This window comes from Indicator indicator, chromosome 13 (assembly GCF_027791375.1).
Source record: "Indicator indicator isolate 239-I01 chromosome 13, UM_Iind_1.1, whole genome shotgun sequence".
NCBI classification, from domain to species: Eukaryota; Metazoa; Chordata; class Aves; order Piciformes; family Indicatoridae; genus Indicator; species Indicator indicator.
In genome coordinates this window covers 25,994,048-26,013,519 of record NC_072022.1, presented here as the reverse complement: position 1 = coordinate 26,013,519, position 19,472 = coordinate 25,994,048, and the positions used below count along the sequence as shown (strand labels likewise).

Below are 19,472 nucleotides of genomic sequence, written 5' to 3'. Positions count from 1 at the left end.
TGTGTTGGAAGGGACCTCTAAAGGTTATCATCTAATCTAACTCCTGCAGTGGGCAGAGGCATCTTTAACTACATCAGGTTGCTCAAAGCCCCATCCAACCTGACTTGGAATATTTCCAAGAGTGAGGCATGTACAACCTCTCTGGACAAGCTGTGCCAGTGTTTCATCACCCTTAGTGGTGAAAGTTCAAGAGAGACAGGGATCTGCTGGAGAGAGTCCAACCGAGAGATACAAAGATGATTGGGGGTTTTGAACATCTTTCGTATGAAGGAAGTCTGAGAGGCCTGGATTAGGGATCAGGGCTTTTTTTTGCCTCTTCAAACATGCAGCAGCACTGCAGGGATGAGAAGCTCTGATGGCCTTGTACAAGTGAAGGAGGACCTCTGTAAGACAGACACAAAAAGTATGCAAGGAAGCTATCTGCCTTCATCGAGTTTTTTGTATAAGTGAATGAGAACCACTTCAAGACAGGCACAAAAACCATGCAAGGAAGCTATCCACCTTCATCAGTTTGTATTTTTGGGGTGGGATCTGAAGAAAAAAGGGCAGCAGTACTGTCTGTTTACAACATTCAAAGCAATCCAAATCTCAGGTGCAATGGAGACCACAGGAACCTAATTGCTGCCATTTTTCATAGGCGGCAGCAGTGAAGGAGGAGCTGCAGCAAGTGTAGGTTTGGAGATGGCTGCATTAAGTTTCCACCTGGGAAGCAGCTGCTTAACCCAATGCCTTGGAATTATCACCCCTCTCTGACCAAAGAATGAGGCTCTGGGTGAGCAGAGGCATCCAGCTGTGAAAAATGAATGCTGCAAACAATGAAGTTGTCAGTTCTCTTACCAGGATGCAAATAAATACCTGGGCTGTCAAGGTGGCGGTTCTGCTGGACCATTAGTTTAGCACAAAGACATTCTGCAGGGCAGGGGATGGCAGCTGATCCATCACCTGAGCAATTCTGCCCTTTGATAAAAGCCTCTTTGGAACATGCTCTGATGCATATTTTTGAGTGTCAGACCTGGTTATAATATATGGACTTAGGCATCTTTATGATGTGGAAAGTGTGTCATCAGAAGCCACTTTCAAGCTGATTTCCCCAGCGCTGGGTCGTGTCTCAGGTTTATTCTTGTGCAGTGCCTCCTGTGATGGCTCCTGATGGAAATTTTATGGACTTTTCTCATTGCAACTCACCAAGGGGACAGCTATGGACCAGGCTGCAGTCCTCTTCGTCACTGTCACAGCAGAGCTCACTGTCATCGTGTAAATGGGATGTGCCTTTGTAGTCCAGGGTAGAAAGGATCCACCTGCCAGGAAGGTACAGTCAGAAATATCAAGTCCTGGCAGAGACCTATAGGAGGGGAAAATGAAACTTCACTTCAGGGGACCCTTGTTGGTATTTTAATTATCATCGCATTGCTCTGTGTTGCTATTGGGTTTGAATCTACACAATGACAAGATTTGGTCTGTCAAATGCATCTGTGATGCCACTGAGCGCAGGAGCTCAGCATGCACAAGGAAGAAGGGGCTGAAACAGAGTCATAAACTGGGGAAAAAAGCTGATTTTGAAGGCTGATGTAGGGAGAAATGGTCCATAAAACCCCCACAATGGTACTGAAGCTGTCTGGTTTCTGTGGCCTGCTTTACCATCTCATGCTCTCGACTGATCTGCGTCATTACCAAACACTGTTCCAGACACAGGCTAAATCCAGAACATGTTAAAGGCTTTAGGACTTCCAACCTTGGCAATCAGACCAATGCATGTGCCTCAAGCACAAGCCCAGCTCAATGAGCCTTAAGAGAAAGAGGCTGGCAGAGAAAAGCTGCACTGAGTCTCATGTTGCACATCCTAATCCCCTGAATCCAAACTGCTAGAAGAAGTTTGTCCATCCCTGTTGCAGAAGACTCCTTTTCCTGCACCTCTGTCATGGGGTACCTGGCTCCAGTGTCACAGAACTGGGGATACTGGTGTGGATCTCCTGGGTGAGCTGGAGTGTGGAGTCAGTAGCATCACACAAGCAGTGGCTGCTCTTCAGCATCAGGGTGGTCACAGAAAGGGGATGAAAGCTGGCAGGGGTAAGGAAGTGACTTCCCCTTTAAAACTTGATGTGAAAAGCTCTTTCCATGAAGGAAGAAAAAAAATCAGGAAGGCACGAAGCAGGTCTTGATGGAATTAATGACACAATCTAAAACTTTTTTTTGCATGGAGGCCTCTTATACAAAACCAAAGCAAAAGCTAAAAATCCAGAGCTGTTGTCAGATATGAAGACATAGTCAAACAAACCCTTGGTCTGTCATGACACATTTTAGAGATTTCTTTTTGAAAGCAAGGAGGTAGAATAAGTGCTGGGTGAGCCATCCTCTGGTGGCTCTGTTTTTACAGAGTAAGAACTTGCTCTTGTTAAGATCTTCAAAAGGTGCTTCTCTGGCATGTGTGCCAAAAAATTAGGTTTTATCCATAGGAGTTGGATGTGATGGGAATTCAGAAACTCAATTAAAGTAAAGTAAACTGTGAAATGTCATCAGCCAGCTGTGGGTAGCAGGATCAATTAGAAAGAGAGCTGGGATATCAGGACTGTACAAATGCTCTGAAAACAGGGAAATTAATAACTTCACTCCTTGAGAAAGTTGGTGAGAATCAAGAGATGTTTTTTGTAGGTGCAAACAGAAAATCTTAAGGCCTTTTGATGAGTCACAGCCAATTGTGCTCATCACCTGCTTTGTAGCCAGACCTGTTTTAGGTTGGTCTGAGTCATTCCTTATCAGTCGTGGTCCCATCATTACTCATGTGTACCTTCCACAGCATCTCCACCATCACTGTGGGGGCAAGAAGGGGTGCAAACTGGGAAAGGTTATGTTTAACTTGCCTCCTTCTCCTGCACATCTTAATGGAAGATTCTTGTCCTGCCTCTTCTTCACAGCCTGTCCTCATGGATGGTATGGTGCAAACTGTCAGCAGCGCTGTGTCTGCCACGGCCAGGCAATGTATGACAGCATGACTGGGGAGTGCCGCTGTCCCCAGGGCCGGACAGGGATAACATGTGAGCTGGGGGAGTCTCATCACATCCTCCCTCCCTCCAGTGCCTTCTTTCAGTCTCTCTGCAAGGAAATTCAGTCTGGTGAGGTGTGAGACAGCCCAGGAAAAAGAGAGGAGTGCATTAGAATGAGCTGCCCAGGGAGGTGGTTGAGTCACCAATCCTGGGTGTGTTTAAAGGTCATTTGGATGTGATGCTTGGGGATGTGCTTTAGGGGTGAACTTTGTAGAGCAGGGTTGTGGCTTGGACTTGGTGATCCTGAGGGTCTATTCCAACCTGAATGCTCCTGTGATTCTGAGGGACAGAGGGATGGAGACCACCTGCTGTGCAGAGACTGAAAATTATGGATTGGTCAGTCACAAATCAGAAGACTCAGGGGAGACATGGTGTTGGCACTCAAATACACCATGGTCCTAGAAACTTGCTGGACAGAATAGAAGAGTCAGCTACTCTCTGTCCCTTGGGGACAGGGTAGATAGGTAACAAACTCAATATGAGGAGAGAAAAAGTAATGATAAAAAGTCTTTCAAGAACAGGCTGCCCAGGGGGGTTGTGGAGTCACCCTCTCTGGAGCTATTCACAAAGTGTTCCTGTGTGATCTGTTCTAGGTAATCCTGCTCTGGCAGGGGGGTTGGACTGGATGAGCTTTTGAGGTCCCTTCCAACCCCTAACATTCTGTGGATCTAGAGAATTTTGTCAAAGGAGGCTTCACAGTCTCCCTCACTGAAGGTTTTTAGGTGTCTCGTATTTCAGAGGCATAAGCGTGCTTTCCCTGGAGCCCTTTCAGTCTGGTTCCCCCCTCAGTCTTCCCCATCTCGTTTCAGAGTGTGGTGACAGGAGGTTTGGAGGGGGCTGTCAGCAGAACTGTAGCTGTCACCATGGAGATTGTGACCAGCATTTGGGGAAATGCATCTGCCACAACGGCTGGACTGGGGACCACTGTGATGTTGGTAAGGGCACTTCCTTCTGCAGATGCTTTATCTTAACACCCTGATCTGCAATCAGCCATTTCTGCCTCCCCCATGTGAAGTCTGCTTCTGTTTTGTATTATAATTTTCCAGTATTCTGTAGACCAGTAAGAAATAATGTTGCTGTGTGTGCTCACTGCAGTCTCCTGCTGCCAAGTGCCTGTCCAAGTCATTTTATCTTCTCCTACTTCTGTTCCCTGCCTGCTAAGATAATGAAGGTGTTTCTCTACCTTATGGGCACAAGGAAGAAAACATGAAAGGGAATGAGTTTTAAGGAGTTTGCCACATGTTGCTGTGTCTCTGAAAGTCATTGAGGGGAGCTCAGCAATTTAGTCTGTAATGGTTCACATTGTACCAGTCTTCCACATGGTCCAGATTGCCCACATTTGACATAGCTGCTTGGCACATTTAAATCCATGTAAATCCCAGAAATAGAAAACTCATAAGCAGTAGATATCAGATGATGTGAAAAGTGCTTTCAGGGTGGGCACTGAGGTGCTGTGATTTTCACAAACTACAAGCAATGTTCTGATGTTTTCTGAGGTGCAGAGGATTCACAAAGTCACAAAGCCTCAGCCACCAGTGTGGCCTATGAAGCCCTGACTGTGCTCACCTTCATTTTCCTCAGGCCTTGCTTTGCCTATGGTCACTTTGCAGAGACCTGTGAAGTGGAAAGCAGGATGTGGTCACAGCATGTTTTCACTTTTCAAGCAGCTGTCCCTTTATCCATGTATAATTGGAAAATGGAAAAAGTTCTTGTCTTTGAAGAGGTGATGGAGCACTGGAACAGGCTGCCTGGAGAAGCTGTGGAGTCTCCTTCCCTGGAGAGATTCCAAACCCACCTGGACACTGGAATCCTGGGTGACCCTGCTTTAACAGAGGTCCCTTCCATCCCTCACCATGCTGTGATTGTGTAAAACTGAATGACATCAGCATCTCTGTAGACAACATCTGTATTTGTACTGCAGCCTATGACTAAGCCTTCGCAAAATTCCATGTGCAGACTCATGAATGGCCAACACTAAATACTTTTAATGCTTTTAGTGTATTCCCTTTCAATGATATTTTCTGGGCATGCAGTCTTCCACCTCCTGCTGGCCATGTGCAAGAAGAGTGTTGGCTCGTTTGCCCCATGGCAGATGCTTTTTGTGCAGAGGGAAGAACTCTTGCTCTCTCTGCTTCTCCTCACAGTCTGTCCTCCAGGATTTTTCGGGGAGCGCTGCGAGGAGCAGTGTGACTGCATGCATGCCTTGTCCTGCCACCACCAAACTGGAGCATGTCACTGTGAAAAGGGATGGCGAGGGAGGCACTGTGACAAACGTGAGTGTCTGCTGGGCGTCTGTGGGGGAAGGATATGCTCAGGGCATATATTGCTCCTGGATCTAGAGCTGACAACAGGGTCCTTTAGCTTCCACGTTGCTCTGGGGGGGTCAGTCTGGAGGTGTTCACAGAGATGGGTGCAGCAGATTCATTGATGGGGAGTAGCTCTGTCATGCTGTCCTCTGCCCCGTGCCCTAACGAGGATTGGTTGCACTCTTGCAGCTTGCTTGCCTGGCCGCTACGGCACAGGCTGTGCCCAGCGGTGCCGATGTCCTGCTGGTGTCCCCTGCCATCACCTGACAGGCCAGTGTGGCTGTCCTCCAGGCTTCACTGGCTATGGCTGCCAGAAAAGTAAGTTTGGTAGAATTATTCAAACATTAACCTTGTAAATTAATTAAGAAATTAATTTCTTAAATATAAACCTGATGGTTTAATGAAGAGGGAAGAAGCAACAACCTCAAGCAAGGGCTGCTTATCAGTCACCCCTGTGGTTTGTCTGGCTTGGCAGGGTTTGCCCTCTAGGTTTAGCCCTCTTGGGCTGGCAAGGAGCAATGGAGGTCTGAACTGGACCAAAATGTGCCCTTGTTGTCAAGAAGGCCAGTAGTATCCTGGGCTACCATGAAGAGGAGTGTGTCCAGCAGGTCAAGGGAGGTTGTCCTTCCGATCTGCTCTTCCCTAGTAAGGCCACATCTGGAGTATTGTGTCCAGTTCTGGTCTCCCCCATTCAAGAGAGACAGGGAATTGCTGGAGAGAGTCCTAAAAAGGGCTAGAAGTATAACTAAGGGACTGGAACACCTGCCTGATGAGGAAAGGCTGAGAGACCTGGGGCTGTCTAACTTGGAGAAGAGAAGGCTGAGAGGGGATCTTATTAAAGTTTATAAGTATCTGAAGGGTGGGTGTCAAGAGGAAAGGACCCGTTTATTTTCAGTGGTGCCCTGTGATAGAATGAGGGGCAATGGGTACAAACTGGAACACAGGAAGTTCACTTCAGCATCAGGAGAAACTTCATTGTGAGGGTGACAGAGCCCTGGAGCAGGCTTCCTGGAGAGATGGTGGAGTCTGGTTCTCTAAACACTTTCAAAACCTGCCTAGATATGTTCCTGTGTGGCCTACCCTAGGTTGTCATGCTTTGGCAGAGGAATTGGACTAGATGATCTCCTTCCAGCCCTGACCATTCTATGAAAATAGACTGAGGAGATGCCAGCAGTGCCTGGCTCCAGCATATGGCCATTGCTGCGCTGTGGGTTATGCTGCAGATCTGCTTTCTGCTGGCCATGTCCCCGTGAGAGACTCTCTATTCCTGCTGTTCCAGCTCATGGAAATGTCATTATCTGTTTTTTCTTCAGTGCTGAGTTTGGCTGTCTGGAGCTGTCTGTGAGAGCGGGCTCGTTCTGTGACCCTGGCTGCGTAGTTCTGACTTCATTCCGTACAACCTTTTCCCTGAGCACCACTTTAGCAAAAAAGAGAAACAGCAACAGAAAAAAAAAAAAGAATTAAAAGAATTGACATCAGTGTCCCATATCCTCCACTAATAGAATCTAAATCGTGACCCACAAACAGGGCAACTTAATGGAAGTGAGATGTCAGAATTAGGATGTGGAAGGTCCAAAACCTGTAGGCAATGTGGCTGTCAACAGGCAGAATGAAACCATGAAGATGCTGGCACTGCAGCAGCTTTGCAAGTTTAAACTCCCTGCAAAAGGCAGAATGTCTTTATCCACATGCCTGGCCCCTTGTGAATTATGCTGTTATTTTAGTCAATTTTACCTGACATTTCCCTATGATTTTTTTTTTTCCTCTCCTAGTGACAAGAAAATTGTATCTGGCCCTTGACAGTTGTGCACAAATTGACTGAACAAAACAAAATCAAGCAGTGAAGTAACCCCCAAGTAAATGTAATAAATCCCAAGTCCCACAGGAGAGCATCGCTCTGTAGGCAGGGGTTTTATTTAATAAATTTAAGCTTGGCTCTTTGTTTGACTGCTATATTTACCAAGACAAATTTAATTTACTGGCTTACATTTCCTCTTCCCCAAGCTTGTCCACCAGGCACGTATGGGAAGAACTGTAACCGAGTGTGTCAGTGCTCTGCTGAGAATGAAGAGTGTCACCCAGTGACTGGTGTCTGTGCCTGCCACCCGGGGTACCACGGGGCCCACTGCCACCTCCGTGAGTATCTTTGTGGGTTGTCCACTTTCTGAGCAAGGACCAAGTTATGCAGAAATATCTGTTGGAACTTTGAGTTCATCCCAAGCACCGATAGAGGCTGGGTAGCGACTGGCTTGAGAGCAGCCCTGAAGAAAACGGCCTTGGGGTGCTGGTAGATGAGAAGCTCAACATGAGCTACCAGTGTGTACTTGCAGCCCAGAAAGCCAATCACGTCCTGGGCTGCATCAACAGAAGCATAGCCAGGAGGTCAAGGGATGTGATTCTCCCCCTCTACTCCATGCTGGTGAGACCCCCACCTGGAGAACTGCATCCAGTTTTGGAGCCCCTGTTACTGGAGGTGCTAGAACATGTCCAGAGAAGGGCCATGAGGATGATCAGAGGGCTGGAGCTCCTCTGCTATGGAGACAGACTGAGAGAGTTGGGGTTGTGCAGTCTGGAGAGGAGAAGGCTCCAAGGAGACCTTATTGTGGCCTTCCAGAATCTGAAGGGGGCTGCAAGAAAGCTGAGGAGGGACTTTTGAGGATGTCAGGTAGTGACACAGAGAAAATGGAGCAAAACTAGAAATGGGTAGATTCAGATTGGATGTTAGAAAGAAATTCTTCCCTATGAGGGTGATGAGACACTGGAACAGTTTACCCAGGAAGGTGGTGGAAGCTTCATCCATGGATGTTTTTAAGGCGAGGCTGGATGTGGCTGTGAGCAACCTGCTGTAGTGTGAGGTGTCCCTGCCCATGGCAGGGGGGTTGGTACTAGGTGATCCTTGTGGTCCCTTCCAGCCTGACAATTCTATGATTCTGTGATCCATATCAGTACTTCAGTGATCCCTGGAGGTCTCTTCCAACCCCCAAGTATTCTATTCTACGATCTTCAGTGCTGACTGGGAAAAAATATGGTTAATTCACAATAATAAAAGTATTGTGGGTTAATGAACAATAACAAAAATACCTGAGTTATTGCAAAAAGATTGATTTTTAAAAAAACATTTTGGATAAAAGCCATTAATTTTTTTAAGTATTTAATTTTTTTTTAAGTATTTAAAAATTAATTTTCAAAGTAAGATCCTCTTACTATCTAAATTCTTTCCAATTTCATGGCACACTGAAGAATCTCGTTACCGTTCTCTGCATTTACACCTCTCATCTTCAGCTTTGCCTGGGTATTGTGTAACTCTTTCATTTCAAAATACTTAAGCCAAAATAATTCCCAAAATCTCTGTGTGCTCGAGGAAGGACAAATGGTTATTGGAAAACAACGAGCTGCAATCGTCAATAAATCTAAGTGGTTCATAAAGTCACTTAAGTTGTAAGGCCTTCCCAGGAGCAATCAAGTCAAACAAATTCTTACCCTGGATTGAAACAAGGTGACTGGTGGAGAGGACAAAATGCTGATTGGCCAAATGCTCCATCATAAAAAAAAAATATATATATTCCCAGATCCACATGCCTGGTGCCAGTCTTTTAGGACATCTGTAACGTTGTTTCTGGTGGAACGCGGCAATTGATAAGAAACATGAACCAAAGTTTCCAATAAAGGAGACAGTTAATTACCTTTTTTATTTACAACTTTAATTTTGGTTTTACCCCATTGACTTGTAATAGTTTCATTTCATTAAAAAAAAAAAAAAACCAAACAACCAACCCAACACAAAACCAAACAAACGCCAAAGCTGTCATGTTTCAAGCTCAGTCTTTCCTTGGTGGTCATGTTTCAAGCTCAGTCTTTCCTTGGTGGTCATGTTTCAAGCTCAGTCTTTCCTTGGTGAATGCTGATTTTCTTCTCTTAGGAAGCCAGCACAGCCCTTTTTTGGTTTGGGGTTTTTTTGTTTTTTGGGTTTTTTTTTTTTTTTTTTTTTTTTTTTTTTTTTTTTTTGTAGGGGGGTGATGAAAATTTGGATACAGAGCCCAGCTGCAGTCTGTGCAGCTCTGGGAAGGGTTAAACCTGTGGTTTATTCCTTGGCTATAAATAGGCAAGAGGCTCATTACAGCAATGGACGTTTGTATTACCACCATGTCATCACAAGTTATTCTTTAAAATATAAATGTAAATGTAAGGATTGATTCTCTCATCCTTTATCCATCAGTTCTCACTCTTTAAGTGAGATCGAAATCCAGCCTTCAACATCTAGGCTAGAGCGTCTGGATCCATTATGCATTAGATGATAATAAATGTTATAGCAGAGCAGTAGTGGAGATCAACTATTTAACAGCATCATTTGAAAAGGCTTAATCATGGTTGGCCTGTTGCTTTCATGTAGCAATCCTTCAGAAGTCACTACCTGTGTGTGTTGTGCTAAATCTCTCTAGGCTATGGTAAATGTCCTCCAGCATGCTTAGATCCTCAACCTTTTATTTCAGAGTTTGAACATGTAAAGCATTAATAATTAGGCTGAAGAAGAAATGACTTCCAGGATGAAACCTGTGTTCCGCTGCATTCAGAGGGGATTCTGCCTTCTGGTGTAGCCAGGATTAAACCTATAGCACATGAGACATGAGCTTTCATGGCATTATGTTCTCTTAGCTTCCCAAAATAGGCAGACACCCAAATGGAAGGGAAAGAGTTTAACTGTGAGTTATTTTTAGGTTTAGGTCAGTGGGATGGGAGATTGTGGACCTGACTCTGAAGCGACTGTCTGATAACCAAGGACAGCTAGCGTGACTTTGGTGGGAATACTCCATGTTCCCACCATCCTCATTACAGGGAGAACTGGGGCTGCTCCAGGATGAAGAAGCTTTCGATATAATATTAAAAACAGCCCAGGGAGCCGCTCCCAAAGACGTGAAGTGGGCTTCAGTCCAGTCAACATGTGGCTGGATGCTGTTGGAAGCAGTTTCTGGCAACTATTGCTATATTTATAGTACTGTGAAAAAAGGTTCAAGAAAGTATCTATAAAAGGTGTTGTTGGCTGGGAAGTCAAATTTCCAGGAGCCAAAAGCAACGAGGCTTTCATGTTCTCAAATTTTGGAGTGAAGAGCTGAAACAGCCTCTTGGCAGGACCCAGAGGAAGCAGACAACCTAGCAATAAGGTTCCCATCACTTGTCCATAACTCAGTGGACAGGCAGATCTGCTTGAGTGAAGTTGTGAATAAAAAGGAGTAAGTGGTGTTGTAATGGATAAAACAAAAAAACAAAACAAAAAACATGCTGTGTCTGTGTGACATTTACTGGGCTGAATCCTAAGCCAGAAAGACCTCAGCAGCTTCACCTTCAAAGCTGTAGGTAACAGGATGCCTCAGAAGTGATTTTTTGACAATGCAATTAATAACATTGGTAAGAAAAACCTCAGTGTATGCAGTTGGTGTGAAAAGATTTAGGAGCTCTTGGTCATGGCAAAACCACCCAAACCAGAAGGGGAAAAAAAAAAATCAGGATATGAGTTAGAAATCTGGCTACTGCTTCTGCTGTTCTCAGAAAAACCTAAGTCAGATGCACAGGAAACTGTTAAATTAGAAAATGTCTTTATGAGATAACTGGTGGTTAGAGGCTAAGCCTCTTTATACAGGCAGAGCCTACTTTAAATGGCAGGGTACTGTGTAAATTGCCCTAGCTATCAGCATAGAAGTTCTTCACCAAAGTAGTAACAGATGAGATATTAATAACCATGTGGAGGTCACAGCTGATGTGTTTGCCCTGCTTGTGCTCTTCCCTTTTGAACTGAAATTACTAAAATGCTGCAAGGTTAAAAAAAAAATTGGTAAAGGGTTAATTGCTGCATCCCTTCCAGTAGCAGGACAGCTCTTACTAGTCTTGAGCTGAGGAACAACTCTGACAGCTTTGCCATGGAGAAACAACATGGTTGGGAGTGTGGGAAAGAGAATTAAATCATAAAAAAAAAAAAAGAGAGAAAATCCAAATGATGACTGAAGGGAAAAGGAGGAAGAAAGGAGAAACTCACTTTGAGTCCAATTAAATCCTTGAATCTGGGTGTGTCCTGAACTTCATGTCTTGGTGGAAATGAAATGGATGGTGCAGGACTCGCTCCTTGATGCCAGAGTTTGCACATGAAACAGATTTTCTGTACTGACAGATGGAAGCAGTGATGATGAAGTATTCACTGAGAAGCAGCCATGGTTGAGAAGGACCAGGGAGAGAGTATCTGTATGTTCTAAACACGTGTATCTGTTTAGTCCTGATGATCTGCTATCCTGATTTGAGCAGAAGCCAGTTTCAAGCTTTATTTTAATAGGCTTCTCCTAAGCTCCCCCTCTCTACTGAGTAGTTCTAAAAAACCCAGAGATTTCTCCATCCACTCAGACCATGCTTTCATGCCTTCAGAAAAGAGAGAAAATGTATAAAGTTATTTATTCAGGGATTGCATGAGATCTGTTGCTTGGAGACGTACAAATATATATTCAAGCAGATTTCCAAGGCAGCCATAGGTTTTCCTTTTACCAAGAGACAGAAGGAAGGAAGGAGCAAAGAAATACAGAGGTAGTAGCACTAGTATAACTGCTCAGTGATGATCAAGTTGCTCTTGAAGTGCCATAGGGCTCTCATCTCTCTTCTAGTCCACTGGAAAATGAGGAGAACAACCTGCATCTCCAGACCTCAGTGGTGGCATGCTGGAGTCAACCCTAGCAGATTGGAAACACGTGCCTAGCTGCCTGCCCAGCTCTTTTCCTCATTTCCAGTCTCCATCACTCTAAAGAGTACCTTGAAGACATGAACTAAGCATGGCAGATGCATTCATGTCTTCCTCATCTTATTTTCAGCACTCCTTCAACATTAGCTGTCCAAAACAGAAACCAGGAATACTGGATTCCACCTGGAAAACCTCTGTTGCCATGTAATGTTGGCTCAGCAGTCCCTCCAGGTCTTACGTTTCTTCTTTGTATTCCAAAATGTAGTTGCTTTGTTATTGGTTTTATTCCTCGGAGAATTTTCTGGCTTTACATTTAAAGTACCTCTCTCTTGTCTCTGTCTTCTCAGAAGGGGTCTTCTGAAAGTTCTTGTTACCCTCTCGTGCACATTTTCACAGTCTTCCATTCACAACCCACCAAATGCCAACTCCATTTTAGAGGGAAAGAGCAGGTTATAGAGGAAAGAAGCTTTCTCCAACTTAAACGTTTTTAAAAGATGGGACCTGCCTCAGCATCCATAACTGGTCAGCTAAAATGACTGCTAAAAGGGGCAGAGATGGCTCACAGCTTCTTGCCATCTCAGGTAGACCAAGCTGTGTCGCCCAAAGGAAGAAGGACCAGGGCTCCATCTCTTTCCAGAGAAAAATGAAAGGGGAATGGGTTGATTTAGAACAGAAATCCAAGATGAAAACCTCTGAAGAACTGGGCTTGATTTTCTTGCCACCATCATATGTGAGGAAAGGGGAGGAGGGGGCAGAGCCAGGAGCAGTTGAACCAGACTTGGCAGCAGGATTTGGTCCAGCCTTCCTGAGGTTTGACATTGAAAGTCAGTGCTGCCTTACTGCCCCAAGGAGCGCACTGCGCAAGGCAACCATCTGCTTGTCAATGCCTACTCCTGGCCCTCGAGAAGCGAATAGAGTTAGAAAAGGAAAAATCTAATTGTGGTTGAAAGCAACAAAGCACTCATGACATGAAATGCAACGGGCCTGGTGGCAACACAGCCTAATTGCTGGTTTGCTCTTTTAAAACAGGATGTCCAAAAGGTACTTATGGTTCAAACTGCCAAAACCTCTGCAAGTGCATGAACGGAGGCCACTGCGACCCCACAGCAGGGACTTGTGATTGCGCGCCTGGCTTCATTGGAGCCGACTGTAGTCAAAGTAAGCCAAAGCTCCTGTTCTGATTCCTTTCAAAACACAGCGGAGAGAATAATTGCATAAGAGCTTGTCAGCAGAAAAGCAGACAGAACCCAGCCACCTCCTACCCTTGAATTATAAATCAGGATTCCAGCTTCGTAAAAAAAAAAAAAAAATCTCTTGACAAATATTTTTCCCTCTTTTCTGTGTGCATAGAAGAGAGGATGCTTGTCCCAGGATTACAACCTGCTTGCCCAAATTTGTTTCTAGAGCCAGCTCAGCATGAGTTGCTCAAGTTCCTCCTTCCTGTCCAAAATTTCTAGGTTGAGAAATTATCTCAATATTTTGCTTCACACTGTGGTGCCATTAGTTTCAATAAATGGGGAAAAAGATCCAGATTTGTCATGGCAAAACTGGTAAAGACTCCATGGCAACCTACTTTTTATTTCTCTGTTTCTGAGCTAAATTGTGTGGCTGAATTTCTGTGCTGTTTCCACAGTTATGATGATCTCTGAAGTTCTCTTCAGCTTATTCAGTGAAAGGCAGTGTTTTAATGTTTAGTAGCCTCTAGCTTTTCTCTTCAGCATAAGAGAGCATCAATATTAAAGAAGGAAAGATGTCTTTATCTGGGGGTTAACAGCTGGGGTTTTTTTAGTGGTGCACTCACTGTTTTGGTAGGGGGCCTGCAATATGTTCCATGTGATACCGTGGGTTATATTTATAACCTCCAGCAAAGTTTCAGAGGAAGAAGCAGTCCTGTCTTTGGATGGGTTTTGCTTTCATAATTGCTTTGAAGCACCTCAGCTGGAACAAAAATGAAGCCAGCTCTACCTGTAAGATCCTGCCTAGTTAAAAATGGAAGCTGGTGTTGGATGCCGAAGGTGTTTAACAAGTGGCTCTGCTTCCTTCAGCTTGCCCTGAAAACCGATACGGGAAGGACTGCGCCCAGTTGTGTGCCTGTGGTAAAGGTCAGTGTGACCCACGGACTGGCAAGTGTACCTGTCCTCCTGGCCAAATGGGACCTGGCTGTCAGCAAGGTAACAAAGCAGGACCTGAGGTCATCTTGTCAGCTGGGCACATACTTAACCAGCAAATAAACTCAGCGCCAGGCATTGTCTGTGGCTGTGCTTCCCAGCGCCTTTGCTTGATCACCTTGCAGTTTGCTGTACTTGGCCCCTGGCCCTCTCCGCTCCATCACCCTCCCTTTATCCTGCTCCCCATCTCCTGCCCATATCTCACTGCTTTGCTCCACCACGTTCAGTACCATTGCACTCCACAAAGCTGGAGTGACCCCTTTCAGAGAATGCAGTCCAAACAGAACATCAAGGTGGGGGAAAAGGGTGGTTTGTACCACACAACTTGGGCAGGGTGAGGGCTCTGTGGGTGGATGGGGCTAAATTCAGAAGCAAATTTCTAGAGCTGAAAAAGGGGGGTGAGAGGATCTACTGAAGAGGATCTACTGAAGGGTGACCTCACTGCTGTCTACAACTACCTGAGGAGAGGTTGTAGCCAGGTGAGGGTTGGTCTCTTCTCCCAGGCACCCAGCAGCAGAACAAGAGGACACAGTCTCAAGTTGTGCCAGGGGGGGTATAGGCTGGATATTAGGAGGAAGTTCTTCACAGAGAGGGTGATTGCCCATTGGAATGGGCTGCTCAGGGAGGTGGTGGATTCACCATCACTGGAGATGTTCAAGAGAAGACTGGATGAGGCACTTAGTGCCGTGGTCTAGTTGATTGCTTAGGGCTGGGTGACAGGTTGGATCTTGGAGGTCTCTTCCAACCTGGTTGATTCTATGATTCTAAGAGGAGGAATTGAGAGATGGGACAAAGTGGGGAGAGCAAGAGGAGCAAATGGAATGGAGTCAAGTAAGGAGGAGATATGATGAGCATGAAGTGTCCCACAGCCCCTGGGAGACACCAGGCACATGGGGAGCCTATCTTTGTATTTATTCTCTGTCACCTTCATCCTTTTTTTAATGATTTATATTTATGTGTGCTTGTTTTTTGTTTTTCAAACTTTGTTAATTCTCTGTAGTGTGTCCCCAGGGACAATATGGCCCCAACTGCCATCTCACATGTACCTGTCAGAATGGTGGCATCTGTGACCACGTGGATGGCAACTGCACCTGTGGGCTTGGCTGGACAGGCAGGTGGTGTGAGAAAGGTAATTGTCTGCTTTGATGTTAGTGGAAGTGTACATTCAAGCAGGGCTTCCCAGTGTCTTCAGACCTCCAAAGGGGACAGTTTTCATTTAAGGAGACCTTTTCCCAGGTGCATTCATAGAATGTGTCAGTTTGCAAGGATCCTCCATGATTTCTGCAGGTCCCTTCCAACCCCTAACATTCTGTGATTCTGTGTGTGGTCACTGTGTCCAAGTCCTTGCTTCTCAAAAGGTTACCTGAAACTAAATCATATGACTGAGAGCATCATCCAGGTGCTCCTTGAACTCTGACAAGCTTAGTGTCATGACTCTCTGAAGCTGCTCTCACATAGACCTGTTCCTAGTTAGAGCTTTAGGTCTGTTTTTTTCAGAGGCAGCTTCCTCATTAGTCCTGCTTTGAAACTTGTGAATTCCTTAGTATGGACTCTTATTCCTTCTCCTTTTGTGTTCTTTTGTTCATGGGAGCATTGTTTTGTATCTTCTTTCACATGCTACTCCAAGGTCAGCAGAAGCCCACTTCTCCCTCCTCTCTTATGTTCTCTCTTGTTACTCTCTTCCTTTGACATTGGACTGCAGCTGAACTTCCCATGTTTTAATTTCCCTGCTAGTGCAATTCTGACAACATCTGTCCAAAGCAATTGAAACTGTCCTGCAATCTCATTCTTGCTTCTCTGTGGCAGCTCTCCCATACACAAGACAGAGCACGCTTAAACAGAGTAAGATCAGTTTTCACCCCAGAAACCCTCCTGCCAGCCCAGAGTGGAGTTTTTCTATGGCTTTCTGTCTATCTCCCCAAAGTCATTCTACAGTTATGTTGCAATTTATGTCTCCAGAGGGGAGATATCTATATAATAATGGACTTAAATATTGAGGAAAATACGAGTTTACAGGAATGAGGTCAAATACATAGTTAGTTCTGAGCTGACATTCAAAACAGTGTCGTTGTTAAATCATCCCTGCCAGTATGCAATCTCCCCAACACTCTAGGGCTTTCATTTTGCAGCCTTTTTGTCCCTGACATCTATAAGATATCCACTTCAAGGTCCATACCATCTTGGCAAAGAACTGGTGGTTATAGGGGAGTCTCCCTATATAAAAGTGTCTTATAGAAATGACATTTTTTAACAGAATTCTTCAAGGCAACTGTTTCACTTTGCACCTGAGAAGACCCAGAGACCTGCTTTATGCATGTGTGTGTGCAGAGAAGGAGAAAAGGAAGGATGCTGACTACATGGAGCCACTCACAATGTGAATACCACTGTGGGTAGGCACTTAAAAAAGTGCAGTTTGGCAATAGCTGGCTAAACTCATGCTGCGTAGGCCACAGCTCTACACCTCTGTTTGCCCATGATTGAGACCTCTGTTAAGCACTCTTGGACTGTGTTTGGGTTGTGAAGCCTTAGGAGGGTCATGCAAGTGTGACCACATGGAGCAGAGGATCCATGGGTGTATCCTAGACATGTGCTTAGATAAAACAGCTCTGAGGTCAAGTACAGGGGCAAACATGCACACCTTGTATGATGGACTGTGTGCTCTATCACTAGGAAGAGCTTCGCTACTGATCTTTCGACAGAGCTAGCCAAGTTATTGGAAAAATTGAGTCCTGATTTCCACAGCAGCGTGGGTTTAAGTGTGTTTTGACTAGAAATCCAAGACAGGCATCCTTTTTCTAGTGATTAGATATGAGGTTCTTGAAAGATCTTGCTTGACATTTGCAGAGTTATGAATCTGATTATTTGGACAGCCACGCTCATTGGAGTTGATCTGCCCAGAATCAGATCATCAGAGCAGTGGGAAGTTAACTTATGCAGAACTGATGCCTAGGGTAATTACTTTGGCACAGTCACTTTTGCATGACTTGGCTTTCAGTAATTTGAGACATGTTTAGCTCTGTAAAAGCAGACATCTCGTTAGAGATGAGAAATCTGTTGCTATGTGTGAAAAAGAGATCCTCCTGGTTTTATTAGGCACTGGAATAGTGTGAACTCCAATGACAACACAGAGGATGGAAAGCTTCATGTTTTCTTTCACACTTTCTTAGTGTCTCGAAGAAAATATTGCTGTAGATAGAGGGGAAAAAAATAGAAACTACCATTTATGCCATTTACTATATGGCTTTGCAACGCATGCTGTGGGTCCAACATTGAGTACATGAAGAGACAAGTTTAAAAACGTAGACTATAAAAAGTTCAGGGAAATTCCTGTTCAAAAATCTTCATAATAAAAAAGATTTCTCATCAAGCATGTAAATCATAGATTCATAGAGTGGATTGGGTTCGAAGAGACCTGAAAGATCATCTAGATCCAAACCTCCCTGCCACAGGCAAGGGCACCTTCTGCTGAACCAGGTTGCTTCAAGCCCCATCCAACCTGACCTAAACTTTTTCTTTACATCTAAGCAAAGTCTATCCTTTTTCATTTTAAAGACATTAAACCTTGTCCTATCCCTGTACTCCTTGAAAAAAGACCCTTGCCATCTTTTGTACAGACCCATTTTAATACTGTAAAGCTGCTACAAGGTCTCTCTGGAAACTTCCTATCTCCAGGCTCACCAGCCTCAGCTCTCTTAGCTTGTCCTCATAGCAGAGGTGCTTCAGCCCCCAGTTATCTTTGCAGCCCTAAATCACAGAACCACAGAATGATAGGGGTTGGAAGGAAGCTCTGGAGATCTTCTGGACCAATCCCCCCTGCCGGAGCAAGTTCACCCAGAGCAGGCTGCACAAGATCACAGTATCCAGGTGGGGTTCGAACGACTCCCGAGGAGGAGACTCCACCACCTTTCTGGGCAGCCTGCTTCAGTGGTGTACCACCCTCAAAGTAAAGAAGTTATTCCTCATCTTTAGATGCAACTTTCTATTTTCATGTCTGTTCCCATTACATCTTGTCCTGTCACTGGGCACCACTGAAATACTAGTGGCTTCATCGTCGTGACACCCTTTTGTATTTATAAGTATTTATAAGTATTTATAAGACCTTTAAGTATTTATAAGCATTGATGAGACACTCTCCCTCAGTCTTCTTTAGGCTAAAAAGCCCCAAGTCCCTCAGCCTTTCTTCATAAGAGAGATGGTCTGGTCCCCTAGTCATAATGCTGTGTCTTCATCACAAGCATTCTCCTTGGCTTTCCAGTTTATTGTATGGGCACGCTACTCAGAGCTGTCACAGAAGAGCTTTCCTGGGTGAGATCAGTGATTATGTTGTTTTGTTGTTTGCCTGTTTCTCTGTCCATGTCCTGCCAGCAGAATGTCTGCCAGGAAAGTACGGGTCAGGCTGCAGCTTGGACTGCTCGTGCCAGCACAACGCCACCTGCGACAGGTTCACAGGCTGCTGCCAGTGCCCCCGGGGTTACTACGGCCACTCCTGCGAGCACAGTAAGTGGAGGCACCCTGGAAGGCACCACACGGGCTGTGGGCCCTCAGAGTAGTCACATACCCACCTCACTGGTTCACTTAAAATTTTGGGAGTGTCCCAGATCACTCAGCTGCTTCCAGGTCTGAGTACCTGCGATGCTGGGGTGGTACAAGCTTTAAGAGCACATGGCATTGCTAGACCTAATGGTAAATAGCATTTATTTGGCTCCCAAGGAATGTTGCTGGGGAATACAGAGGATTTTAAAGGGATGTGTGTTTTTCATCATAAACCATCTCTGTCTCAAGCTTTCACTTAAGTTTTTTCTCTGTAAGGGTGGTGAAATACTGGAGCAGGTTGCTCAGGGAGGTGGTGACATCCCTGGAGACAGTCAAGGTTAGGCTTGATGGGGCTCTGAGCAACCTGATCTAGCTGGGGAAGACAATGCGTCCTCTGATTCTCTGATTTTTCAGGATGTCCCCTTGGATTTTATGGGCTCAACTGTCTCCATGTGTGTGCCTGTGAAAATGGAGCGAGCTGCGACACAGTGACAGGACAGTGCCTCTGTCCTTTGGGTTATCAAGGTGTCCACTGTGAAAAAGGTACTTGTACCCTTCTGACCTAAAAGGAAACAAACAAAACCAAAATCAAATTCATGACCCTGCTCAAATATTTGTGCACTGAGAGCAATTTCTTCCATATTCTGATCTTTAGGAATACCCCAAAACACTGGATTTGGGGTTGTTTACCTGTTCTATGGCTGGGCAT

The 19,472-nt window shown here is 45.1% G+C and overlaps 1 protein-coding gene across 1 annotated transcript in view; it reads left to right on the top strand.

Annotated features, from left to right (window-relative positions):
- The window catches only part of LOC128970528 (multiple epidermal growth factor-like domains protein 6), a 230,828-nt gene that overhangs the window by 207,280 nt on the left and 4,076 nt on the right, over positions 1–19,472 (top strand). The window contains 11 exon segments of the mRNA XM_054385757.1: positions 1,190–1,309; positions 2,913–3,045; positions 3,831–3,976; positions 5,186–5,314; positions 5,537–5,665; positions 7,352–7,483; positions 13,092–13,220; positions 14,108–14,233; positions 15,231–15,359; positions 18,599–18,727; positions 19,178–19,306. Coding sequence (XP_054241732.1) covers positions 1,190–1,309; positions 2,913–3,045; positions 3,831–3,976; positions 5,186–5,314; positions 5,537–5,665; positions 7,352–7,483; positions 13,092–13,220; positions 14,108–14,233; positions 15,231–15,359; positions 18,599–18,727; positions 19,178–19,306 — 1,431 coding nt within the window.